Genomic DNA, 25410 nt, shown 5'->3' on the forward strand with positions numbered 1-25410 from the left:
TAAACAGGACAAAGATTTCTAGGATGTCTTGATTTAAAAACACTCTTCGGGTCACATCCGAACATCTCATTAAAATGAAGGTCAGTACCTGTCAGTGCTTGACCATTTGATAACAGTTCCTTCCTTTTGGTTTATTTCTTTGCTTTGGGTTGTTTTCTTGTTGATCACCTAAGCTGCCCACACTTCAGGTCATAAACTACAGCTTTGACACTTTTCTGTTAAATTTCCTCCATAATCCCAATGTGACCAGCCCCTGAGGTAGCAAGGCAGCCGAAGCCATGATGCCCCTGCCACCATGCTTTACGGTTAGGATTTTTGTGTGTTTTGCCTTTTTCTTTCAAATTAAGTTATTTCAAAAGACATTCAGCAGTCAGTATTTTGCAGTGTTGAATCAGACTGAAATGTTTATTTAGAGAGCAGTAATTTTGTTTGTAGTGACCTTCCTTTAACACTTTTCCTTTTTCTTATAGTGGACACATACACAGAGACTTTAATGTGAAGAGATTGCTGTGGACGCTTTGAGCTTTTACCTTTGAGTTCTTTAGTACTGAGCATCGTGCTCTTCGTGTAATCGTGGACAGCCAATCCTATCAAGAGTAGAAACAGTACAAGCATCTAACAGTAGCCTCAAACTTGCAGAGGAGCTCAACACCTTATTTGCTTGGTTTGAGACCACCCCTCCACGACTCACCCTGCTCCCCACCTCCCCTTCACCCAGCACATCCCCCCTGTACCTCCAGGAACATGAGGTCAGGAGGAGACTGGGGTGAATCCCGGAAGACCTGACGGCATCCCAGGGACTGTGGTTAAAGCCTGTGCGGACCAACTTGCAGGGATCCTCATCAGGTTATTCAAACTCTCCCTGACTCATGCCACCGTTCCCACCTGTCTGAAGGCCTCCGCTATCATTTCTATGCCCAAAAAGACTGATATAGACAGACTCATGGACTACAGACCTATAGCCCTCACATCTGTAGATTACAACGTATATATTGTTTGGGACTGCTTTGGTACCTCAGGCCAGTAATTCACATAACAATTAAACCAATTACTGTACCTATGAAAGGTTGAAAAAGAAGAAAATGAATGCTTGTGAATCGCCAAGTCAAGGAATTGTGACCTTAACCCAATCGATGCTGTGGCATGACGTGGATAGAGTCGTTCAGGTTAGACATCCAAGATATATTTATGAGACCAGATAAATGGTCCAAATACCCGTCTGATCACTGTGCAAGTCTCTAAAGACCTTAAAATACAACTGTCTGAGTGTTATTAGTTTATTTGAATTTTAATGACCACTTTGCTTTTTGGAAAGGTCAAAACAGTCACTGCAGGATGCTTGTTTAAATACATGAAGAGAAGACCGAATGTCTGCCATTTCCACTAACAATATTTATTACTTACAGTGTGTGTTTCTGAGCAGAATTGGAATTTTCTATAGTAAATCTAATTCTATAGCATAAAAACAAAACAAAAAAACAATACGCTTGTGTTGGGAGCAACATCTGTGTGAGGTGAACCTCTTTATTTTATCACAGCTGACTAAATGGTAATAGCTCAACTCTCCCTGGCTTTTGTACATATTTGGGTTTTGTTTGTTTGTTTTTTCTAACATTGTGACTGAAGATGCAATCATTAGAGATAATCAGTGCAGAAACCCTTCTAATTCCAAAGGGCAGAGTATTCTTGCAGCTGAAGACCTGCTTTAATCTTACAAAAGCAATTTTATGGCTCCTGCCCTGCACAAGCCAAAATGGGCAGATACAATCTTACCTGCGTGTAGCTTGTGTTCCTCACTGACCGCCACTGCTCTTGTGTAATGTAGTTGTCTAAACCATGACTGCACTGGGTGGGAGATAAGAGGACATACTGTCAAGGCTCAGTTAATTGCTTTTACTGCAAAATTCAGGAAAGGGGCATGATTTTAAGGTACGGAGAGAGGGGATGCAGAGGAGGGAGGCAAAACAGCTATAGCCAAAGAGGCTTGAAAATAAACTGGTTTGGAGAAAGACTTAGGAAAAGGGGGAACAGAGAACAAGAGGTGAAGAGGAAAAAAAGCTGCAGAGCTGAGAGGTTAGATCTGACATCTTTAGAGGCAGACTAAAGGATAGCTGGCTCAGACATGAGAAAGCTCTGACAGCATGTCTCACTTTACCATTTACTCCTCTCCTCAGCAGCTAATAATACAGCAGGCTGGAGTTTCACAGATATTATCCATCATACAGTCTGTCTCAACAGACATGATGGTACACGTGAATTCAGGTATTCTAACCATTACCAAACATGAAGGACGCTGAGTTTCTGCTACACTGAACCACCAACTCTTGAGGAATGAAAATAAGGAAAACTCATTTGTGTTTCACACAGTGGGATTCTCCTCTCTGAGGATTTCAGCCAGTTTCATCACTACTTATTAACTTTTTCAGTCCCCTTTGCTCCCTCTCACTCTCTGCAGCATGCACGCTGTATAATGAACACACACACACTCCTACACAGCCTGTCAGAAATCACAAGACATGCTGTTTCCTCTCCTGTTCTGATGATAATTTGCCTGTTATAAGGGGGAAGCGCTTTTCACAACCCATCAAAAAATTAATTACACACAATGTGGGAAAGTCTCTTCTGAGAGCATTTGAGGTTTCAGACAAAAGTATGAAAATCAAAAACAACGCCAGCTCGAGACAGGTGTGCAACAGACACCCACACTGATTTTGTTTTTCTATATGGGCAATTGAGTGGCTCAGCGGGTGGAACTGTCACCTCACAGTGAGAAGAACCTGGCTTTGGTTCACACATACTTCTGCCTGTGTCTAAGTCTTCTCACCATGGTTCCTCACCCTGTGGTTTTCAGGCCGAAGGCATCTAAAATCATTTGGACCCTAAACTGCCCATATGGAAGAGACACAGGAAGCATGCTGTGAGTGCAGAAAAGAACCGCACTGTAGAACAGAATGAAGTGAAAAATAAATCACATTTTAAAACAAATGAAAGGAAAAAAGTTTTGTCCCTAAAGCCCTGTGATACATCGATAAGGGTTTGCAATGCTCGAGCGCCTCAGCCTGAATCACAGAACAGAATATTTTATATAGAAATTCATTCTTCCTACTTTTCTGCTCCTCTGGCAGATTTTTTCTCCCCTCCACAGTTTTTTCAGCTTCCTAATGATCCTTTAAAGCATTGACTGTACTGTAAATCACAATTACAAAAGCAGCCACCCAAGTCAGTCATTAGTTCCAAAGCAAGTAGTGGTGTCTATGTGAAAAGGCCAGATAATTGCTGCTTGAAGTGCTGCTGCATTAGTTGCAAACACTGCAGGGTTATGTAATACTGTGAAGCAGAGGGCAAACAGAGGAAAAGTGCTTTAGGAAAATAGACCATAGACTTATTAAAATAGACTTAAGTTGAGATCTCTGGTGCTATTAATTAAAAAAAAAAAAAAAAAAAAAAACACTAAAAAAGTCACCAAATTACTGTTTAAGGGTATATTTTAGCAGGTGTTGGTGTTCCACTTACAACTAATTTCCACTGCAAGTTTCTGTTTTAACCCAAGCTCTTAAATATTTTTCCTCTTGATTTTACTAGCAACAGAATTTCTGACATTAAAGAGAAAAAATACTAAATAGATAATTGGAGTATTCGGTCTACATAGAATTATTGATAGGTGGATGTAAATACAATAGTTTAACTTTTTTCTGCAGATGTTGCATATATATCACAGCATTAACAGCTGTGGTTTATTTTTATTTTAATTAAAGAGCATAAAATAGAACATTATAGATTTTATTAATAAAACCAGTGTTTTTGAACTTTTGAGGGATGTGATTCAGGCTCATTCGCTGCACTAAGGTGGTTGATTTGTCTGTTTTTTAAGTTACAGACAGATTTGATTCACCTTTACTTGATGTTGATCCAGGAAATTTTCTGAGTATTCTTTTACCGTTGAAAGATAAATAAAAATACAAATGAAGCTGAAATTTTAAAAAAAACTACATGATGAAATTGTTTATATGTTTTCCAGACATGATGACATTAAAATGTCTCTTTGAAAGCAGGAAGCAACCTGCTCATTCACTGTGATATTTTTGTGTTGTATTTAGTAACTCAGGGTCTTATTCTGCAAAATGATTGACTATATTTCTTTAAATGCAAATTTATAATAATGTTTCAGTACCTTCACACAAATAGGGGTTTGAACACAGAAGGTTTTCTTTTATTAGACAGGGAATGATTTATTTTCTACTAATTTCACTGAGGTACCTCAACTCTAGTAGAGCTAAATATTTTTGACAACAGGTCCCAGATTTTCAGGAATATCACTTGTAGTCATCTTGCTCTCTTTCCTATTCCCATAACTTCCAAACTCTACTTGGGAGCACGTTCTTGCCTATTTACAAAGGGGAGAGTTACATAAGATCTCTTTTAATAGCGTAAGAATAGAAATACGCCATAGTGGGTTTATTTAGTGCGTTATGGAGATTTGCATTAGTGGGGGCAAAGTATAGCATGATTAGCAAGAGCGATTAACTTAATGATTAGTAATTATTAGTATTTCATTTGTTTTGTTTCTTTATGCAAACAGCAGAGAGAAGAGAATGGGGGAGTGAAACACTGTGACCCTCCCTGTACCTGCTTTTCTGCATTATTTAAGCCTCCAGGGACCAACAAGGGTCTGGGAGTGGACCTCCCCTCACTGTCCACAGAGGGCGCCCTCTCGCTACCCCAGGAGTGTGAGCGCTGCATCATGGCCTGACGCTGAGCCATCACTCCTCCTTGTCCCTGACCATCACCTCCATCTCCACTGCTCTTATTGTCTTTGCTGAGCTCAGACTGGGCTCCGTGGGACGATGGCTTCTTTTGAGGTTGAGTTCGGAGCAGACTCCTGGGCGTATCATACCACAGTCTAAGCAGACTGGGAATCCGGTATTCTTCACTATGCCTTCGAGATGTACGAGATGCAGATCTGGAGGAGCAGGAGCAGGAACAGGAGGCTGTGTTGCCCTCTGGGATAAGCATGGGTTGAAAAGGAGAAGAAGGAGGAGTTGGGGGTGGTGCAGAAGGAGGTGAGGAAGGAAAAGAAGGAGCAGGAGGAAGGCTGGCCACAGAGCCAAATTCCTCCCCTACTCCCCCGCTGGCCATGTCCAGACTCCCCGTACATGAGGAATAGCTCCCTGAGTAAGAAGAGTGGCTGCCTGTCGCTATCCCAATCCCACTGTCTAATGAACTCTGCCGCCCGCTGTCATGGAGACCGCGAGGATGGATGTGGGTGGAGGAGGGATGGCTCCTGGAGCCTCCCAAAACAGCAGAATAAAGCCGGTCATCTGAACTGGCCAGTGCTTTCAGCGTGGAAGAGCTTGAAGCTGTCTCACTGGAGAGGTGCAGTCTGCCTAATGGCTCCGCCCACACTGGAAGTCTGCTTCCATAACTCGCATCTGATTGACTGGAGGAAGAGCTGGAAATACTGCTGTGGTCGTCTCCAGCAACAGATGTACTGCAGCTGTAAGAGGAGGCTGAAGAGGGAGAGAAAGGTAATTGACTGTAATGAGTAATAAGTGAGACACACACTGAAATAAATCAGTTTGTAAGCACCAAACGCCAAGTTAAACTGCAGATAGTGATTTTTCATCAATAATATATAAATCACACCTTTAACTTGGTGCTGTGGGCAAATTATTACAACTCTGTGAAGTCAGTGTTCAATCATTTGCTCATTAATTACAGTACAGGTCATTAACAGGTGCTGCTAATCAGTGCGGGCAGGAAAAGGAAATATTTATTTCACAAACTCTCAGCAGGCATGAATCATCTGCTCTGACTATACTGACATTCACATATGTACACACATAATTACGATGAAAATCCCGAAATAGCAGCATGAATATAGAGCAGTGATTAAACGACTGTGTGGTCATGTCAGCGGTCCAAATATACACGGAGCAACGACGTGAAAGAGATTCATAGTTCACAGAAACATCTGAAGGTCCTCAGACGATGCAATTTTTCCTTATGAAACATTATGAAAAGAGTTATGTGTTGGTTGTATAAGCTGAGGTGAACTTTACAAAATAACGTACCTGTGCTGCTTGCTAAGCTGCACTGAGACAACATGCTCAGTCTTTTCTCCAGCACTGATGCCTCAAGGTTAATTCGTTCCTCTGCTGAAGCTGGATCGGCACTGGGATCTGCTACGTAAATAAATAATTGAATGAACAGTTATTTGCAAATCTCATTAAGCCATACTTTACAACACAGAAATCTGAGACATTTTACTATTTAATGAAAAATATTAGCTCATTGTTTTTGTTTTTGCTTTTAATTTGATGACAGCAACAAATCTAAAAATTGGGATGAGAGCAGAAACAGGGCGGAAAGGTAGGACACACCTACAAACCTCAATCTACCGACACTGTAAAGAAGACATGGCCAAAATTCGTCCACAACAATGAGATGATTTAATAAGTTCATGAAAATTATACTTCAAGTTATAACTACGAAAGGTGGTTCTACTGAATGGTGGGGTGTGCTTTTAGTTTCACATGAAGTTACATTGCAGAATAAAACACCAGGCCATTGACATTTGACTTTTTTTAAGCACAATAATAACCTGTTTCATTGTGTTAGAGTATATTTCAGATGCTGCTGTGATCTTAATACAAAATGTATAAAATCAAAACTAAAGTTGTAAGACATCTGCTGCATTTATCAGACTGCTCTTTAAAATATGAGTGTGTGTGCATGTGTGTGTGTGTCCATCTAATTCTTTCAACAGCTTGTAAATTTAACATCTCCCGAGGACGCTATAGGCGCCTCGACAATCTGTTAGAACACTAATTTTGTGTAAAACCTTGCTAATTACACTCCTTATTCCTGCTATATATACATACTGTAGAGGCGAGTGAGTGTTAGAGGGGCAGCATGGCTCCTGTTTGTGTGTGCGCACCAGTGTGTGTGCGCGCCAGTGTCCGCACATTGCAGTGGGTCAGTGGGTGCTTGTATAGGTGTCAACAACCTAACACCTGGAACTCTACTCCCTGGACTCCAGCAGCTAATGCTAATATGTAGATGCCAAGTTTCTTCACTACACTATGTGAGGTGTCAGCTAACATTTGCTAACGTAGCTACTTGACTAATTATAGCCAGTTCTCAGCACTGAATGTCACAGTGGGGTTACAGTGGGCCTCATAGCTGATGACGCAGGCTGGTTAATGCTGGAATAAAAGTTACAGGGAACTTTGGTTTATTTTCAACCTGGAATTCATTTTTCCCCCATTTCTGTCAAACTGGTTGACCCAGATATTCAACGCATTCACACAGCTATTTGCCCTGATTTTGTTTGATCTAGTCCTAGTTTGTCTGTACACATGTTTTACTCCAATACCAGTATTTGCACTTGCAATGTTTATCTTTAAATATAGATTTATAGTAAGCTAAAAATAAAATATGTAGCGCATAAAGTTATATAATGAATGTGGGCTTAAAGTGCAGAATTTGCAGCTTTAGCTGAACAGTACTGCATCATTTTCATGAGTATAAGGAGCTTGGAAAGGAAAAAGAAACTTAGAGAAGTCCAGTCTCTTTCTTTCCAAGCTCTTTGTACTGCCGTGACCTTGATGACTGAGAACCTACACAGACATTTTCATGAGTCATTCTTATACATAGTTTCCAACTTTTGTCACTGTTCAGAAATGTATAGACCTACCTAAACACTATATTTAAAGGTATCCTCTGGAGCTACTGAACAGTACTGGGGCTATGGAGCAATGTTTTTATCACTGGCTCTTCTGTTTTGTTTGTTTGTCTTATGCATGAGTTCAAGAATATTTATTATTCCTGGCTATGATTTCACATAATTCAGCTAATCTAAAGAGGGAATACACAAAGAAATGAAACAACAACAGGCAGAGAATATGAGGAAAAGCATAGATTCAGTATGCAAATGTTAATGCAGAAAAAAAACCTGTCCTAGTAAGCTGGCAAAGCCCCTGCTGTTAAAGAAGAACAAGTCTTAGGACTGATATTTGTCCTCAGTGGTATAAAACTTCAGTACAGCGCTGTGCTTACTGACATGTGAGATATAAATAATTCTTCAGAGACTTCCAGTATGATGGATGACTGGGGGAAAAATGGGTCCGGGTGAAAAAAGACAGATACTATTTTAAGTTTGAATGCAGAAAAAGTGTAGTAATGCTAGCTAATGTGCAATGCTGTGTCAATGTTCATTTCACTAAAAACTGTAAAAATTACACGTTGATGCTCAGGTAATGTTTATTCAAACTCTCTATTCAGTTCCTGAAGCAAAAATTACTGTGGAATTAGAAATATATTACAACAAAGCACAAGTCACACACAAAGGAATGACACCCTTAATCTACAGCATGACTCTTGGGGGCATAAAGCATGTGGTGTTTCTGTTACTGTGGCGCCTGACACAAATGTTAAGCATGTGCAGGAAACAGGCGGTAAATCTTTTCATGGAAGTCACAAACCGAGTCAAGTGTCCTTGACTTGTTTGGGAGTTGTGAAGTTGTTCTTCTAAACATGGAAATAATAGCTTCCTAGCTATCCCAGCTTATACTGGCATCGCTTTCGGGCTCATGTATAAAATTACACAAACAGACTGATTATTTCTGATCCTCTAAAAATGTGGGACTATTAAGGAATAAAGTAAAACACATCACCACCACAACAGCTGTCCACAGTCTTATCACCACGGCCTGTCCATCTTTTACCTACATTTTTTAACTTGCACACTTTTGTAAACATATTCCTGACAAATTTCACTTGTGTTCTGTTTGCAGTTTCTAAGTGTTTTTACCTGGCAGGTCAGGTTGCAGGCCATGTGGTGCCCTGCTGGGGTTGATGCCCCTGACGATGCAGTCGAATAGGAAACTGATCTGCTCTCCTTCTGAACAGGACAAGAAGAAAACACCAGCCCCTGGACAAGCGAAGAGGAGATAATGTGTATACCATAAAGAGCAGTTTAATAAATAATATAACAGACAGCAGGAGTGAGAAGACTGCTGTAGTAAATTGCTGAAATATTGAGTGAAACATTTTTAAACAAGGCCAAATCATATTCACTGTGGTTCAGAAGCCTGCTGTGAAGGCAAAGCTATTTTTTAAAGGTTACATAAAATGTCTATCAATTCAAGCTCCCACTCTCCTATAAAACCCGCACAGAGGTGGATGTCAGTGAAAACAAAAGGAAGGGAAAAAATAAGTAAAAAAAAAAAAATAATGAAACATCAAAACTTCACGCTACAAACATTTAGGAGGGAAAAACAGCCATAAATCAAGGCATTACTCAGGGTTTTGGCTAAGAAAGAAAACAAACATATGAAACTGAGTTGCTGTTAATATAAAAGCAGCTCAGAATCCCAAACAGAAAATTGTTCACACAATCTATTGGCATGATAACATCATTCAGTCCTAAATAATGCCACTCAGTCTTTTAAATGTATTTTCAATAGTAGTAATTTTCTTAAAGGAAAAACCCAAATGTCACAAAGAAATTGTGCCCATGAAGCCCTCCTTTAATAAATAAGGAGCACTGGTACAATATGCTTTCAGATGACCGTGTGGCTCCTCAGACTGAATAATTGAAAAGAGTTTCTCATTTATATCACCACTGAACATTAAATGTAATGGAAATACATTAGCTGAATTATGTGTTGCATTTTCCCTGAGTCAGTGGAACAGCGTGATAGCGACACACTGCTTCAGTCAGTTTTCCACCACAAGAACTATGAAAGCAAGCACTTTGCTAAAAAAGTGTGTATGTGTGTGAGAGAGAGTGAGAGCTATTAGACCGATGAATCATACAAAAAAAATACGGAGGTGGAAATTAGCATAATATTAGCCCCCCTTTAAACAAAGAAGACACATCGTAGCAGTAAGAGTAACTGGTATATGTTAGGTTGAAATAAACTCTTTTTTTCTGCAATTATCTCTGGGGCTGTTGTAGCGATGAGACCTTTTTGTACCCACTTCTCATTTATTTCTCACAAATTTACAAAACTCTGCTGTATGACAATTCATCTTCAAAGAAACAGGTTTTTATTTGCTTGTTGCGGCGGCGTTTTCCACTGAAAACAAAAAAAAACATTCCTGTGTGCAGGGGATTTGTGTTCATCTAAGCTAACTAAAAACTATTTTAAAAAGACTTGTCCAGTCAGTCAGTCTGTTTTTAATATCTGCTGGACTTTCATTGTTTGGTTTTGATCCAACACCCAGTCTACTGAAGGATGCCGATGGCTTTGACTGTTTCACTTCAAGAGAAAAAAATCATTTCTAATGACAGATGGAGACAGCAAGAGACATTTTAACCTCTGTGGATCACTTGACACTTTATCAAAAGACAAGAGAGTTGCTAAAGTTAGATTTACTTTTAAAATGCCCTTTGATCAAGAGAACAGGGAATAAACTAAAGGATGATACTGTGGAAAAAAGTGTGCAATGTACGACACTAAAGAAAAATGCTGTAACACGTGCATTAACATACTACAAGATCAGGGTGGGTGTGCTATTACCCACTGAGAGGCACTGAACGATTGCTGACATAGCATGTGAGCTTAAAATTGCTTTTATCTGGATCACAGGACTTGACGGCGATCCAAACTCTGCGGAGCGTCATTACGTCTCTGCATGTGTGCCCTAAAGACGCGTGTGTGGATGTGCGTGAGTTTCTGTGTAACCAGGTCGCCGTGAACATGTGCGGCCCTGATAAGCCAGGAAATATCCATCCAGCTAAGATGCAGGCTCTCTTCCAAACATCATCGGTTACAGAACACAGTGGCCTCATTATCACATCTAATAGAAGGGGCTCTGATATCACTTTACACTGCTACAAAGTGCATGCATGTGACTCTACAACCCAAGGCACACACCCAACGGGCAACCGTGAAGACCTGATTACTGATTACTGCTATCCCAAAGGACCGCCTGGTCTGTTGGCTATCGGGGGAGTGTGCATGATTAGTGCCCATGACACTAAAAAGGCTTGTCATCATTACTACAGTGCATGTCTTTAATTCTGAAGCCGACTTTGAAAATGCAGATGCAGCAGAAAGTACTGCAGGACTTGACAAGAGCAAGAGCAGTTCTACCAGCTTTCTGTAGCAAAAAAGGGCCACAGAACTGTTAGTCTCATTTAGCATAATTATTCCAATGCATTTGCACATCTTTGTACTGATGATGTTATAATAATCTTCTGGGAACCTTTGAAATTTACAAAGAGGTCCACACAAAATTGGTGGTCTGTGAAAGAGCGCTGTGATTTCTCCAATGATGAATAGAGATCATAAGATTGTCCATGATTAAAAGCGGAGTGATAAACAGTATAATTTCCTCTGCTTACTGAACAGATTTAATGAGACTGATAACTTGAGTAGAGCTAAATACACTCATATTTTATTACCAAGTATCCCCAAGCAGAGAGTGGTAAAGGAATCGCACAATATTTGCAGCAGAAAACACACAACTTGAGCAAAATTCAGGGAACAGTTTGAAAACACTTTAGATCTCAACTGGGAAAAAAATCATGCTGGATATTTATACTGATATGGACTGGGTAATGTGTTAGGAACGAAAAAATACCACGTCATTTGATAGATATTAAATTTGTCGGCCTGCAGAGTGCTGAATTCAAAGTGAAAAAAGATTCAGCAGGCTAGGCCATTTTGTCTGGTTTGTATGCCCCCCACATGCTTGTATGCATGCCTGGCAACAATGAAAACATAATTTCCCAGAGGTGTTCAAATGGATTTAGTTCAGGCAGGTGTGGGCCAGGGACTAATGGTATTCATTTCTTCAACATCCAGGAAAAGTTGCACTCTTGACACAAGAGGCCGGGCACTGTTGTGGATCATGATGCAGCACTGTATGCTCTGTCAGTAAGTCCAAGGACCTCATCCTGATACCTGGCAGTCAGTGTGCCATTCTCTAGCCTGTAGAGGTCTGTGACCAACAAAATGTTATAAGCAGCATAACATTCTCCATGGCTTCTCCAGACCTTTTCAGGCCTGTCACGTGTTCACAGGGAGAACCTAATATGTGAAAAGCACAGAGTCCCAGTGGTAGACCTGCCAGTTCCAGTAGTGCTAGCCAGTAGGTGCAGGGCCCATAAAGGATGTCGGGCCCTCAGGCGACCAGGATAAAGTTTGGTCCTGGATGGTTTTGTCAGAGACATTCACACCAGAGGGCCACTGAAGGTCTTTTTTTAGTATTCTGACAGATCTCCAGCCTCTCTCCTGAAATCTCCTCCCTGCTCTTGAGACTGTGTTGGGAGACAAACCTTCTGGCAGTAGCACGTATTGATGTGCCATCCTGGAGGAGCTGGATTGCCTGTGCAACATCTGTAGGTGTCGCCTCATGCTACCAGCAGTGACACTGACACTAGCTAAAGAATGTCAGTGGCCTTCACCTGTAAATCCATTCCTGTTTCGGGGGTTGTTGCCCCTCTAGTCCCCTTGCTGTTAATTTCATTAACACCACAGCACCTGAAACTTATTAAAACTCCTCCTGTTACTAAATCTAACCAGACTGATAGCCCAGAAGTTTAATTGAATTGATGCTATAGTGTGATTAAAAAGCTTTTTCTATGGGAGTTAGCTAGAGTACCCGGAGAGAACCCACATAGACACGGGGAGAACATGAGAAGCCCAGCTGGATTCTGGATTCAGACCCACGACCTTCTTGGTATAATATGAGAATGCTAACCACTGTACCACTCTTCCTTCGCTGACGTTAAAGTGTGGCTCTTCTGACTTATTTAGAAAGCATTGTTCCCAGTTTCATGAGAGCATTTACAAGAGGATCTACAGAGAACAAGGCATGGCCCAAAAATATGATGTTCATTCTGCAAAAAAATGTCAGTTTTCATTATAGCCTCTATAGATTAGCTCTGGCGAGGTGTCTGGTAGAGTTAGATGCGAAATGTTGAAAGCCTGCACTCCACAAAACTACTGCTCGGTGTGGACGTGTCACATGTACTCACCAACTACAAATAAACATGTGAAAATGTAAACTAACACTCCGCTTTACCTTGCACTCATGCAAGGAATGTCAGTTGCCTACTCGACTCTCACATCTTTCTGCTTCTTTCGTGCTATGCCAAGAGAGTCTCTTCCTACTGCCCCTGTGACTGCTGGGTAATATGCAGATCAGATGAAGGGGAAAACTATGATTGGACATGCAGCCACCAGGGAATTTGTGACTGGCTGAGTGTCCACTACAGGGGAGTGACTGGTATTTATAGATGTTGCTCATCAGAACACTGAAACCAGACCTTGTGGTTATTCTTGTACACACACACACACACACACACTCAAAAACACAGACAATCGTAAAGCAGCATACAAGGACAAAGAGTTCTAACTAAATGGAAAATTTAATCTTGTATTTCCAGATACCTGGGTGACAGCAACTTGAAAACTTCAAACAGGTTCCATTATCACCTTTGTCCATGTATCTGCCCCCTCCCTCTCTAATTCACACACACACACATCCCACCTAAAAACATAAAGCTGCCAGTCATTCTTTACATTCATGCCCACATGAGCTGGACATTCAGAGGATATCTAAACCCTGGCAACAACACAAACACACACATACATGCCATTATTTGGTGGGCAGGTGGGCAGTGTGGAGGGTTCATACATAGAAAGTGGATATAGTTACGCTATAAACACTTATAATAAATCACGTTTTTGCAAAGGTGTGTTAGCGTTAGTGTGACAGCTCTATTAACCCGTGAGCACTGAAGCAAACTTTAAAGGAGGTTATATTAACCTAAGTAAAGACCTTTTTAAAAGTGGAACTGCTGCTGTGATTGTGCACTCTATCAACTGTTTCTGGACCAAAGAAGTAACTAAAGAACAGTTGGTTAGATTTTAAAGTTGAGCTTCAAGTATTGTTAAGATGAACATCTGTCTTTGGTGGCTGAATGCATTCTCACGGGCGGTGGCTTTTTTCTGTTGCGTCCTTCAGTGTGCAATTTCCACTTGAGTGAGTGAGACCTTGAATTTCCGTGAATATACTCGGGTTGTCTCTAGAGGACGAGTACAATCTGTGATTAACCAGGCACAGTTTTCTCTGTGGTCATTCGAGCTCACACCTTGTATGATTTTATATTTAAAAATTTTAAAAAAAACGTATTAAATGGACTGTCAGTTCATTTAGTAGTTCTTTTGGAGCTTTAAATTCATGTAATAGAATATGATTGAAAGCAATGAGCGCAACAGCAACTGAATGAACAGTGAAACTGTTTTCTCAACTACAGTTTCCAAAATGAACTTTTCAGCTTAGGCTAATACGTCAAGAATGGAGAAAAAGAAGAAAAACATCTGTAATTTCATGACAAAAGGGGAAGTTTCATCTGCTGAGGAAGGTCATGTAACATGATCAAAAGCTCCAGAGCACTTTATAAATGTGGGCCTGTTTTGTCAACGTACAAGCCCTTTCATGTCTATGTGTCGGCAATGTCAGATTTCACCTGACTGAACATATAAAGGTCTTTGATTCTGAGGGACTGACATCGCATTGAAGTTTTGTAATCTCTGATCTGACATCATCCACTAAAACATAACAAATAATAACATCAAAGGACGTGATGTAGTACGGCACTGCGAGTGATGATTTTTCACTTGGTAATGTCAGAGTGTTTCATTTCTGGGTGCAGGCTGTAGGGCTAAATAAATTAAAGCTTCTCAGTCCACCAGATACTTACAATATCCACACCGAGTCCCTCCCTCGAACACGAAGCCATTTGGCACAGCACCGTAGCGACGTAACGCCGACAACTTCCAGTGGCCAACAACGACGGGAGGGAGGCCTCTGGTGAGGACCAGCAAGTTGTTGCACAGGTGGAGTGATGCAGGACCGCTTTCCAGTTTGGTACCTGGTTCAACGTTGACGCTAAACCTGTGGACTGGCAGGGAGAAGAAAGACAGACATTTGAAAAGAGCGTTTCATGGCAATGCAATCATGATGGCTTCGAATCACTTAGGCTGCAGACAACTAAAGTGCCACTGATCGTGCAGCACATCCATCACGTAACAAATGAGGTGGAGCATAAAAACACACACGTGCATAAACACATATGCACCACGTAACTGATGACTGTAGCAATAATGACTGAGCAGTTTTTTAAGCCTGGCAGGCTGCAATTTGTCATTGCCCAGTTTGTGCAGATGGCCCCAGTGCGGTGCCAAGGACTGTCTCTCCCTCTCAAAGCCATGTACTGCACAGTGCCACATACAGAGTACAAGCATGGGAGTGAAAGAGCCAAGTAAATGATAGGAATTATCCTTCACAGTTTAGGTGACTAAGCACGAAATAAATCATCTAAAAATCTATAAAAAAACACTTTCAAAGAAACATTATGTAAAGACGTAATAGATCAAGCTCACTTTGTCACCCTGAGTGAGCAGCTAGAGCAACAAGCAGGCTTTGAGAGGAGCTAAATACTCCAATGACGAAACAATGTGAAACAGAAGGGAGCTTTACAGGCAAAAACAAAATAATAAAGATTATCATTTTTAAAAAAACTGGCAGCTTAAACAGCAGTGTAAATTGAGGTGAGATAGTTTCCAGAAAACAAAAGTGCTCAGTTTTATTGAGTGATGTTAACCCAAAATTTTTCTAAGATTTAATCTTAATACTTAGACTGGCAAAAAAAATGCTCTGTGACATTACAACCTAAAAGGCAAATCAAGAAACCAGGCATTTGTGGATTTCAAAGGTAGATAACACTGTGTGACTTCTACGTAGTGGTGAAGGATCAGAATGCTTGTGGATAATAACATTAAGGAAACAAGATGGACATTTATAAATATCCTGAAGGTGATATTTTAGGAGGAGGAGGATGAATTGCGTGTTCAGAGAAATGTTTAGAAATATAAGCAGTGATAGGACCAGCTGGTGCTGCTCAAAAGAAATATAAGTTCATCTCACAGCATGGCTGTTCAAAATTAGACCCGAGCTATTTCAATAAGTTATTAATATTGGTGATGGTGAGAAAATGTCTTAATAAGACTAGTTAAGAAGAAAAATTGGACAGGATCAGAGTGTTTCTGAAAGTTCTCAGCGGGACGATTTAGGCCAACTAAGATATAACTGAGAGTTTTAAATAATAGATTAAACACTCGTATTTATGGCTGTTTGAAATGTTCGGCTGGAATAGTTTTTGTTTTCCTTTTAAACTGTACCGGTGATATATTTCTATCATTGCTTTACTTTTCAATATCCCTTATAATGAGGAAATTGGGATGCATTTACACAAGTTTACACACAGAGGATCGCTTTCAAGGTTTACTGTTTGCAGTGTGAGAAATTCAGTAGATAAGTAAGAATGCAATGCTCTAAATTTTTTAAAAAGGAGTATTTGAACAGTGAATAATGACAATAAGTCAATTAAGTCTGTAGAATCTGCTGAAATTTCTGCCTCTCCACACATTTTTTATTAAAAGTAAGCTCCTGGTCAGATCAACAGAGATCAAGGAAAATACTCTTATGAGCAGTCATGAGACAATAACTACAACTACTAGAGCTACTATTCTACTTAGAGAATGCTACACCTACACGAGGCCAAACCACTGACCTTCTCCCAAGCTGTAGCGGATGCGGGCATCCCAGGCCAGCAGGGTGTCCCGGTTGTTGAACCCAAGGACCAGCATGTGTGCCAAGCAAAGGATGGAGAGGGTGTAGGACACGCCATCGTATCCGAGCCCTGGCTCCACGCCACAGATCCCCTGAAGAAGCAGAGTAAACCAAAGGTAGAGTTTGCATTTTACTATTGATATGCTCCTTAGAAATTGAATGGAGATGGAACAGATCTAGTCTGGAGTAACTCGGGTCAGATAGATGAAATTCTGACATCAGGTGTAATACTTTTCTAGCTTTTTGGTGACATGACATCAAAGCTCAAAAAGATTCGTAATATCAAAGAGTGAGATCTCCATTCAGAGAAAACAGAGCTTGTTTATTTTACAAGAGCGTGTGTAAACCTCCGGTTCATTTGGTGTCAGTTTACTGATGAGATCACATTGTTTCTACAAAAGAGTTCATTCAGATACTAATGATGTGCACTTTGAAGTTGTTTTTATTTTTTTAATATATATATATGTAGAGAGAGAGAGAGAGAGAGGATTAGAGGATAAATAAGTATGAGTCATCCCTATTGGGTATTTTCAGAAAGTGCCCCTATTCATCTTTAGTTCCCTTTTAACTATTTGAACAGCTTACTCCAAAACCCACTTTACCCTTATCTATCCATGTGGCATTTACATTATAGTACCTAGAAGAGACAGCAGTCTCCTAAAAGCTGTAGCTTAGAAAGGCTTATTTATGTGAAGGAGAACTACTAAAGAGCTGCTACCAGTACAGAGCACCTGCACTTGAGATCAGAGACAGCCAGGCTTTGTTCTGCTGCTTAACTTACCTCCAGTTTTACATTCAGCCTCTCCTTGTGGCCGCTGCCCTTCTCCTTCCCTTTCTTCTTCTCCTTATACACCAGCAAGGACAGGCAGTCTGACCACGTGCGGAGAAAAACATTACAGACCGACAGAGTCAAAAGTACATTTCGTGTTTAATAGCAGAATAATACAAGTGTCACTTGTTGTAATCCCTGCTGCATGCCTGCTGTCTACTATGGCACAGCTGTCATAACAAACCCTAAAACAATGAATTGATCCAGCTTATAATGAAAGCGAGCCACAAGCTCACACAGGCTTTGACACACACAAGCACAGTCACAGGGTACAGAGCAGAGTTGCCCATTATTCCCACCACTCTTGCCATTTTTTTTCTTCCAGGGACAGAGCAGCAGCGCACTGGGCCATATGTTTTTGTATGCTCAGAGGATCTATGTCTGTCTCCACAGCATCTCAAATTAATCTCTGTTTAGATTTCAAGACATGCGCCCCCAGTCTTGGCAAGCTACAGAGAAGACAATGCACTGTGACAGTTTATGATTTTGACTGGGAGGTTTTCAAATTATTAACCCTAATTCGAACTGGCACCAAAAGTCTCCCTCCAGGATTTAATATCCAGACTCAAATTTTTTCTGATCAATTACAGAAAATACCTTCACTCGATCGATTGACCTGATGCACTGCACAATATCCGCACGTGTTTACGCGGATATGTTGCGTTACGCGCTCAGTGGCGCACAGCCAAGAGACCAACTGACAAGTTGGTATCAGTTTAAGTGGAGGAAAATCAAAGAGATTAGTGCATCGTTACACGAATCAATCAACAGATCGTAGTGTCACCGTGGAAATGTTAAAATCTGGGTGGGAATAATAAAAAGTGAAGCCAAAAAAGACACGAACCTGCGACCGGAGAGGGCTTCCGAAGAACGACCCACCGAGTCTTCCACTGTGAAGAAGTTTGGAAAGAAGTAAATCACAAAGGAGATTCCTGTAGTTGGCCTAGAGGCATGGGAGCACATTTAAAGTGAAAAATGAGACGCAAATATGTGGAATTAACCTTTTTTCCCTCTCTAAACTTGACTTGTCCCTCCGCGACCACTGTGTCCGTCATCTTCTGTCATGGTTTCGAGCAGCTGCGTGTGCGTGTGTGTGTGCGTGCGTACAGGGGCTCACTTTTCAAAATAGCCTTTGGAGTCCGGGCCCCCGCCGGCAGACTGCACCCTGCGCCATCAGACCACCGAGGCGGTGAGAGACACGGCCTCCTCCGTCGTCGCCCTCTGCCAAGTTAGTCCAGTTGTTCCTCTGCATCAAGTATTGTTTACAGTGGAGTTCATTCGATTAAAAGCACAGTCTGCGCACCTTTCACTTAACTCTCCCTCAGTCCGGTATCAGACAGGGATTAGTGTTGCATTGACGCTAATCTGTAGAGCCTAAGCCCTAACTGAGGAAATCCAAAATTAATCCATAAGGCTTTCTGGAGAATAATGCCAATTAAAAGACATTAAATGCGCAAATAGTTTCAAATCTGAAAACAAAATACTCTAAATTAATTATTATAGCGCTATTATTCCTGGAATAAAGGTGTTTGTGGGGGGTGGGGGGTGTCTATGGGGCGCCGTTTGTTAAGAGAAACATGCTGAAATTAAGGGCAACATTTTTCCATATTTAGCTCAAAACCTTACAAAAACATGTTTTTTCGAGTCATTTTTTAAGACATTTAGTAAAATATTTGTAACTTTTCATATTTAAAACACAATTTTAAATGTTAAATCAAAATGTTAAATCTAAATATTAAATGTTAAAAACATGTTTTTGTAAGGTTTTGAGCTAAATGTGGAAAAATGTTGCCGTTAATTTCAGCATGTTTCACTTTACAAACGGCAGGTTTTACGGGGTTCACTCTTTTCTTAGAGCAGCGTGCTCTGTCTGGTATTCAGTCTTCTTCCACTGCTATTGACCTCTGAGGATCAATGATGCTATTTGCCCGGCTAACAACAGGTGAACCACACTGCTGGTGCCAGAACAACAACTTACATTTATTTATCCTTAGGCATCCTTATTACCTCCTCCTCCGAGGTCATGGGGTTTTTTTGCTTTTTTTTTGTTGTTTAGTTTAGTTTTTTGGTAGTTTGCGTGCATCCATGCCTGTCATCATCTGTCTGTAAACACTATAGCTCGAAAAGTTTTGAATGAACTCTGAAGTGGGGTCATGTTAATACTTCGTTACAGTTTGGCTTACATCCACCAAGGTCTTCAAGGTCAACTTACTGATTGGTCAAAAATTGGCAAAAAGCTTTATAACTCAGAAGCTAAGATTCTTACAGGTGTATATTGTCATCATATTGTGGCTTACCAAAAGTACCTTTTTACAGTATGTCAAATTTGACCTCTAACCTCTCCTTTGGTATCAAAAGACTGATTTAAAGGTCAAAGAATTAATAATAATATTTTTTTAAACAAACTATAAACTGTGCTTATTACTGCCACTGATTGTATTGAAAACTGAGTAAAAGGAATAATATAGTCTCATGTTACTGATGTTACTAAATCTCATGTTACTTTGGACCTCAAAGAAGAGGTCAAACTTTCATAAAATGTTTTCTATCTTCATCACTATTCTCAGTATTGTACTGCCTTTGTTTGTATCAGCAGCATTTAGGAAATTATACTGGGTATATTTTAGTATGCATCTAAATTTAGCACATTTAACATCTGACCCTATTTACATATTACACATGTGCATTTCTCTCATGTTCACCCCAAAATGCATTATTTTTACTGTACTGTACATTTCTTAAAGAGTGTTTAAAAAGAACAAAAAACTAAAGTAATATATATAAAACACAATACTATTCCCTTTATAACTGCCTTGGTGGAGACTTGTTCTCTCTGAGTGCTTTTTGTGATGTTAGGGTTTTCTCTTTTTTTATTTTTTTAAATGGCACCCAATTTATTAATTTTTTTAATTATACACATGAACACGATTACTCACCGTGGTTAGTTTGTCATCTGTAAAGTGTTTTGTTGTTCGCTGGAGCTCTAGAGGAGCTTGGTGAAGTCTGAGTAAATAATTGGATGATGTTATCTAAAGCTGCATTGTAGGAAATGTAGTCTGACATGTTTGCAGACTGTGACTCACTGGGGACTAAAAGTCAGAATACATTTCAACATGTGCTGCCCTTCAGCTGTATCATGAGTTTTCTTTAGATAGCATCAAAGAAATCAGGGAGTCATCACATTAGCCAAACTTTCACTTTAGAATGTCGACTTTTAAACTTTACGAAACAGCATATTTCTGACGCTTGAATAATTATTGTTGTTGGAACTGATTCATTGCTCAGCTTTATCATTTATGTTTTTGTTTGTTTTTGTTTTATTTTTGTACATACAGTGTGAAATGATTGTGATTGTTGATTTTTTTTTGTTTATTGTCTTGTTATTCATCTGTCCTGTTGGAGAGATCCCAAAATCCTGATTATAAAAAAGAAAGCCGTTTTTCAGCTCTTTATCAAACCAAAGTTTACCTAGCAAAATATTATGTGGCAACACAGTAAATGGATGTAGCCACTATGGAGGCTCACAATGGTTTGTTAACTTCCATTTGTATTTGGACCTGTGCCATCAGTTTTTATTTATTTTTATTTTTTTAGGAGATGCAGGGAGCAAGTGGTTCTGACTAAGAAGCAAGGACACTGCAGTTCATATCATGAGGTAGCCTGGAGGATACTCTGCCTTAATTCTCTATTTATCTCTATTTGGAACCCCAATTTCAAGTTATTGTGTAACTAACTGTGTAAAATGTAAATAAAAACAGAATACAATGATCTGCAAATCTCATAAATCATAATTTTTTTCCACAGCAGAGCATCAAATCATTAAACTGAGAAAAAGTACAATTGTAAGAAACTCAGGTATGTAAAGTATCAGTGCTCTTTTCATCAAATTCAAAATGAGCTAATATTTTCTGGCTATAAATATAAATAAATATTGATATATTTTTATCTTCTACTGTGAATAAAATATGGGTTTATGAAATTTGCAAATCAAATCAAAAAAGTGTTTGAGGCCATAAATTCAGTGAGCTATAGGATCATTTTCTGTTACATACATTATATACAACTGGGCTTCTTTTGCATCCCCCTGCTGGCCGTTAGAAAGAATGCAAATGTAAGACACATCTGCACTGGTTTCTCTTTTTAGACGCAGAAGCTAAATCCATCTTTTAAATAGAGTCTGTTTGGCATAACAGCTAAATTATGACCACTGCCATTAGTAAGTGTCTAGAGCCTGTAGGGTGATATTAGTATCAATGTTCAGCCCATGAAGCTGTTAAGTATTCATACTTTTTTGTACTGCACACTGAGATAATCATGTATTAATGAGTCAGCAATAATTTTAAATTGCAACTTCTTTATATTCTACAATGCATTGTCATTAAAACGATCAAAAGCTTTATGTGAATACTTGTAATCAAACCACAACCAAAAGCTGCCAGTGGAAAAAAATATTGGCATTTGATATGTGGGAAAAAAGTGTGAAATAAGTATTTGTGCTTTAGTACATCTGCAGTGTGAGCATATAGCCACCACTGGGCTGTAAATGCTGTGTATGAGCACACAGTATGGAATTGGGACACAGCTTTGATTAATCTCAGGCTGCCATCCACTAATAGCAGCCCTCAGTAGGGAGGTCTGAGAGCAGCTGCACAGTTGTTGACACTGGGCCCTTAGCCTCCACTTTCAAACTGAGACAATATTTCAGCTGCTGTAGAGAACATCCGCATGGTGTGAGTCACAGACAATGACCGCAGCCCAGACAGTCTGTGAACCAGCCAAACGCTGGGCTCCTTAAACAAAAGTTGCTTTCAGTTTGCTCCGGTCTATCTGCCCTTTGCCCTCACTGTGCTCCACCTGTCTCTTGGCTTTGTACATGGAGGGCAGCTCGGAAGTCTGGTACACTGCTGACCTCATCCTGCTGCCTCGGCACCGCAGCTCTAAAGCCACACCTTCCCATTTCCTGTCTAGCTCTGAACCATGATGGCCTTGCAGGTCAAGGGACCCTCTGCAGGTTGGCCTGGTGTCTTCTGCGTCACAGCTGTGCTCAATTTTGTCCAAATCCAAGGCTCGTTTTGGAGTTATGTGGTTAGAACGAGAGGAAGGCGATTTGGATTTGCGACGTGAACGAAGAGGTGGTCTCGGTGGAGGCGGAGGTGGAAGAGGAGGTGATGGAGCGATGGGTGGGTTGGAAGTTGTCCTTCTGTTGGGCATTTTAAAATCCCCTCCACCTCTTTCCCTTCCTCTTCCCCTATGTCTGTCTTTACCTGAGGAGGAAGAGGCTGCTTTTAAAAGACAGATGGATAGAGGGAGAGATGGAGGAGAAATGGCGAAGCACTCACTGCCACTGCAAACACTCCACATGCAGGAAACACTCAGAGGAAACTCATAAAAGAAAAATGCCATGAATTTCTTGGAAAGAGTGTGCAGCAGAGAGAAGGCGAGAGAGATAGAGAGAGCTGGGAGGCAATAGGAAACAAAGTGAATGTGACAGATATTCCCATGCTGGCTGTTGGCTATGACATCATGGAAAAGATGGTTAGATGGCAAATACTCTGTGTGCATCTTTGTGAGTGTAAAGACCCCGACTTTAATGCGGGCTGCTGCCATCTACTGGCCACGAGAAGGAGGGACACACGTTCTCATTTGTTAAAGGTGGCTAATTTGATGAGTCGAACTTTGTGTTTAGCACCAGTTAGCAAAAAAAAGGATATCTAAAGACAAGCATGGGAAGTTTAAAAACTTGCTTTTGAGTCTTTCGGGATTCATTTTACAAGAAAAGCAGGCTGCAGTGGTCCAGTAGTTCACCTCTTTGCAACTCCACACCACCCCTTGATTTTCTTTAAGTCAAATTACTTGAAGCATTTGATCAAGCTTCAAACATCAGCCAAAGAAACTTTTTTCACGTTGTACTCAAGAGTTTGCCGACACAGCTGATTTCACTTATTGCCTGATTAGACCCGTTCTCAGTCCCATGTGATTCATGTGACAGCCCACTCCCTCTGCTGTCAGCTTCTCTGTACTTGTTAGGGAGAAACTGCACCTTTGCCATTTTACTCCTATATGCAGCTGTGATGTATAATTCTCAAGAGCGCTGGCTGAATTAAACCTGAATAGAGTCTAATCAGTGAGAGTGACTGAAAATACCTGTGTGAAAGACCTGATTGATTGTGGGCTGTTTTGAATATTCCACTGAATTACTTATTAATACCGTAATAAAGCAAATACATGAAACACTTCAGGACTCGGGAGCTCTGTAACTAGGACCAAGACCTGCATTAATATAGCGGAGTCCTTGTTGTCCCAGCTCTATTTTTTTTTTTTTTTAAGTGTTTACCTGTTTTTCTCTCTTCATCTCGCTGCCAGTCTAGATTTATTTACCTTTATTTAAACTGAAAATCCCACTGAGATCCAGTCTCCCTTACAGGGGAGACCTGACCAAGGTAGCAGCCATACAAACTCAACAAATGCAACAAAAACAACATAAAATGAAGGTTTTGCAACATAATATACAACAAAAACACTACTGGGACTCTCAGAAAAATGTCCGTGTGTCCTTCACCGTGTTCCTTAAGATGCTTTTAAATTCAGGCCTAGATATCAGTGTGTTTAAGATGATTATATTCATTTAAGAAGCACAATGAGGAGCAAATATTTTGGCATATGGACATGGACCTAGCATGAGCCATTGAATTTAAACACATTATTCATATACCAGCTTCTGTAACCAAACATTTCCCAGTTAGCGTGACAAAAGAGGACTCACCGGGTCCTGTGCTATGAAAACAAGAATTACAGCCACAGATTGGTTTGCTCAGAGAACTAGATTATCCCCATGTTCACAGACACAGATGCTTGTTTTTATCCCTTTTATCAATGTCTACTCTATCAGCAGAGGCCTCTGGTAACTCCTTTAGAAAACCAGAACTCCTCTGCCTCATACGTCTCACTTGGACGGTAACTTGATTTAGAGTGGGCATAAAGTGAAACAGGCAATTGCAGTTCATTTCTCTGTTTCAATATAGACATGTTTTTCTAAATGATCATGACCGGTTAAATAAAAATCAGTCTCTGCTGTCGTCACATGTTAACCCCGGAGGAAACGCGAACACAGCGAACAACAATGAAGAATTATTCTAACGATAACCACGACAGAATAAGATCCTCATGTGATGTGAGAGATGCACAGATATAGACGATCTTTCTAAGTAAGCGCATGCATGTGTGAAGTGTGTAAAATGAGCATCGGTGTGTGTGTGTGTGTGTGTGTACGAGGATGAGGAAGAAACAGGACCTGGTTTTGTTTGGTGACTACCAAATAGCCCAGCACAATAAAGCTTGCTTAACAAGGCATTGAGCAGAGGGGAACCCATGCATAGCTAATAACCCAGTCCTCCAAAAATCCTTTGTACCCCAAAACAAAAGCCCTGTCCTTTTATATATACACACACACACACACACACACACACGGCAACAGAGAGAGGAGAGGAATATCAAGTACGATAGATAGGAGAGAAATTATACAGATGGAGCGAAGTAGACAGAGGTCAACTAAAGGATCTGTTGTATTTTCTTAGCTGTAATAGAAAAGAATTTGAATAGAGTAGCTGTCAGCTATTTCATGAATTTAAAAACTTTAAGTCTAATGACCTGAAATACAAACAGAACTTTTTTCCTGGGCGTGGAAGAAGTGCTCAGATCTTTCACTAAAGTTAAACTATTAATTCAACTATATAAAACACTAGTAAAAGACTAATTACAAAATTAAAATATGCTATCATTAAATGTTTCTTAACTGTGAAAATAAAGCCAGAATTTCAATGGTGAAGAGCCAATAGACGACTGAATTTGTAATAATGGCTTTTCTCACCTTTACTTCACATATTAGTTCTCATGTCAGATTTAAACAAACTCAAAAGGTTGCTTGAGTT

At 40.2% G+C, this 25410-nt stretch overlaps 2 protein-coding genes across 4 annotated transcripts in view; both read right to left on the bottom strand.

Annotated features, from left to right (window-relative positions):
• The window catches only part of dok7b (docking protein 7b), a 24697-nt gene extending 6105 nt beyond the window's left edge, over positions 1-18592 (bottom strand). The window contains exons 1-9 of one of the 3 annotated variants that reach the window (XM_084930429.1): positions 18484-18592; positions 18327-18372; positions 17435-17523; positions 16595-16745; positions 14723-14923; positions 8813-8932; positions 6072-6179; positions 4627-5507; positions 1774-1845 (exon numbers count right to left, since the gene is read on the bottom strand). In XM_084930429.1, the coding sequence (XP_084786555.1) occupies positions 1774-1845; positions 4627-5507; positions 6072-6179; positions 8813-8932; positions 14723-14923; positions 16595-16745; positions 17435-17523; positions 18327-18372; positions 18484-18537 (1722 nt within the window). In that variant the 5' untranslated portion in view covers positions 18538-18592. Of the gene's footprint in view, positions 1-1773; positions 1846-4626; positions 5508-6071; positions 6183-8812; positions 8933-14722; positions 14924-16594; positions 16746-17434; positions 17524-18326; positions 18373-18483 lie in introns of all 3 variants that reach the window. The other 2 variants (XM_084930428.1, XM_084930430.1) reach the window with 2 other exon arrangements.
• A 3666-nt stretch (positions 18593-22258) lies between these two features.
• Positions 22259-25410, bottom strand: part of rgs12b (regulator of G protein signaling 12b) — a 53122-nt gene continuing 49970 nt past the window's right edge. Inside the window, exon 20 of the mRNA XM_084930439.1 lies at positions 22259-22722. Coding sequence (XP_084786565.1) covers positions 22274-22722 — 449 coding nt within the window. The 3' untranslated portion in view covers positions 22259-22273. The remainder of the gene's footprint in view (positions 22723-25410) is intronic.

The sequence above is a fragment of the Perissodus microlepis genome, chromosome 6 (genome assembly GCF_051167445.1).
Source record: "Perissodus microlepis isolate ML-2025 ecotype Zambia chromosome 6, ASM5116744v1, whole genome shotgun sequence".
Taxonomy (NCBI): Eukaryota; Metazoa; Chordata; class Actinopteri; order Cichliformes; family Cichlidae; genus Perissodus; species Perissodus microlepis.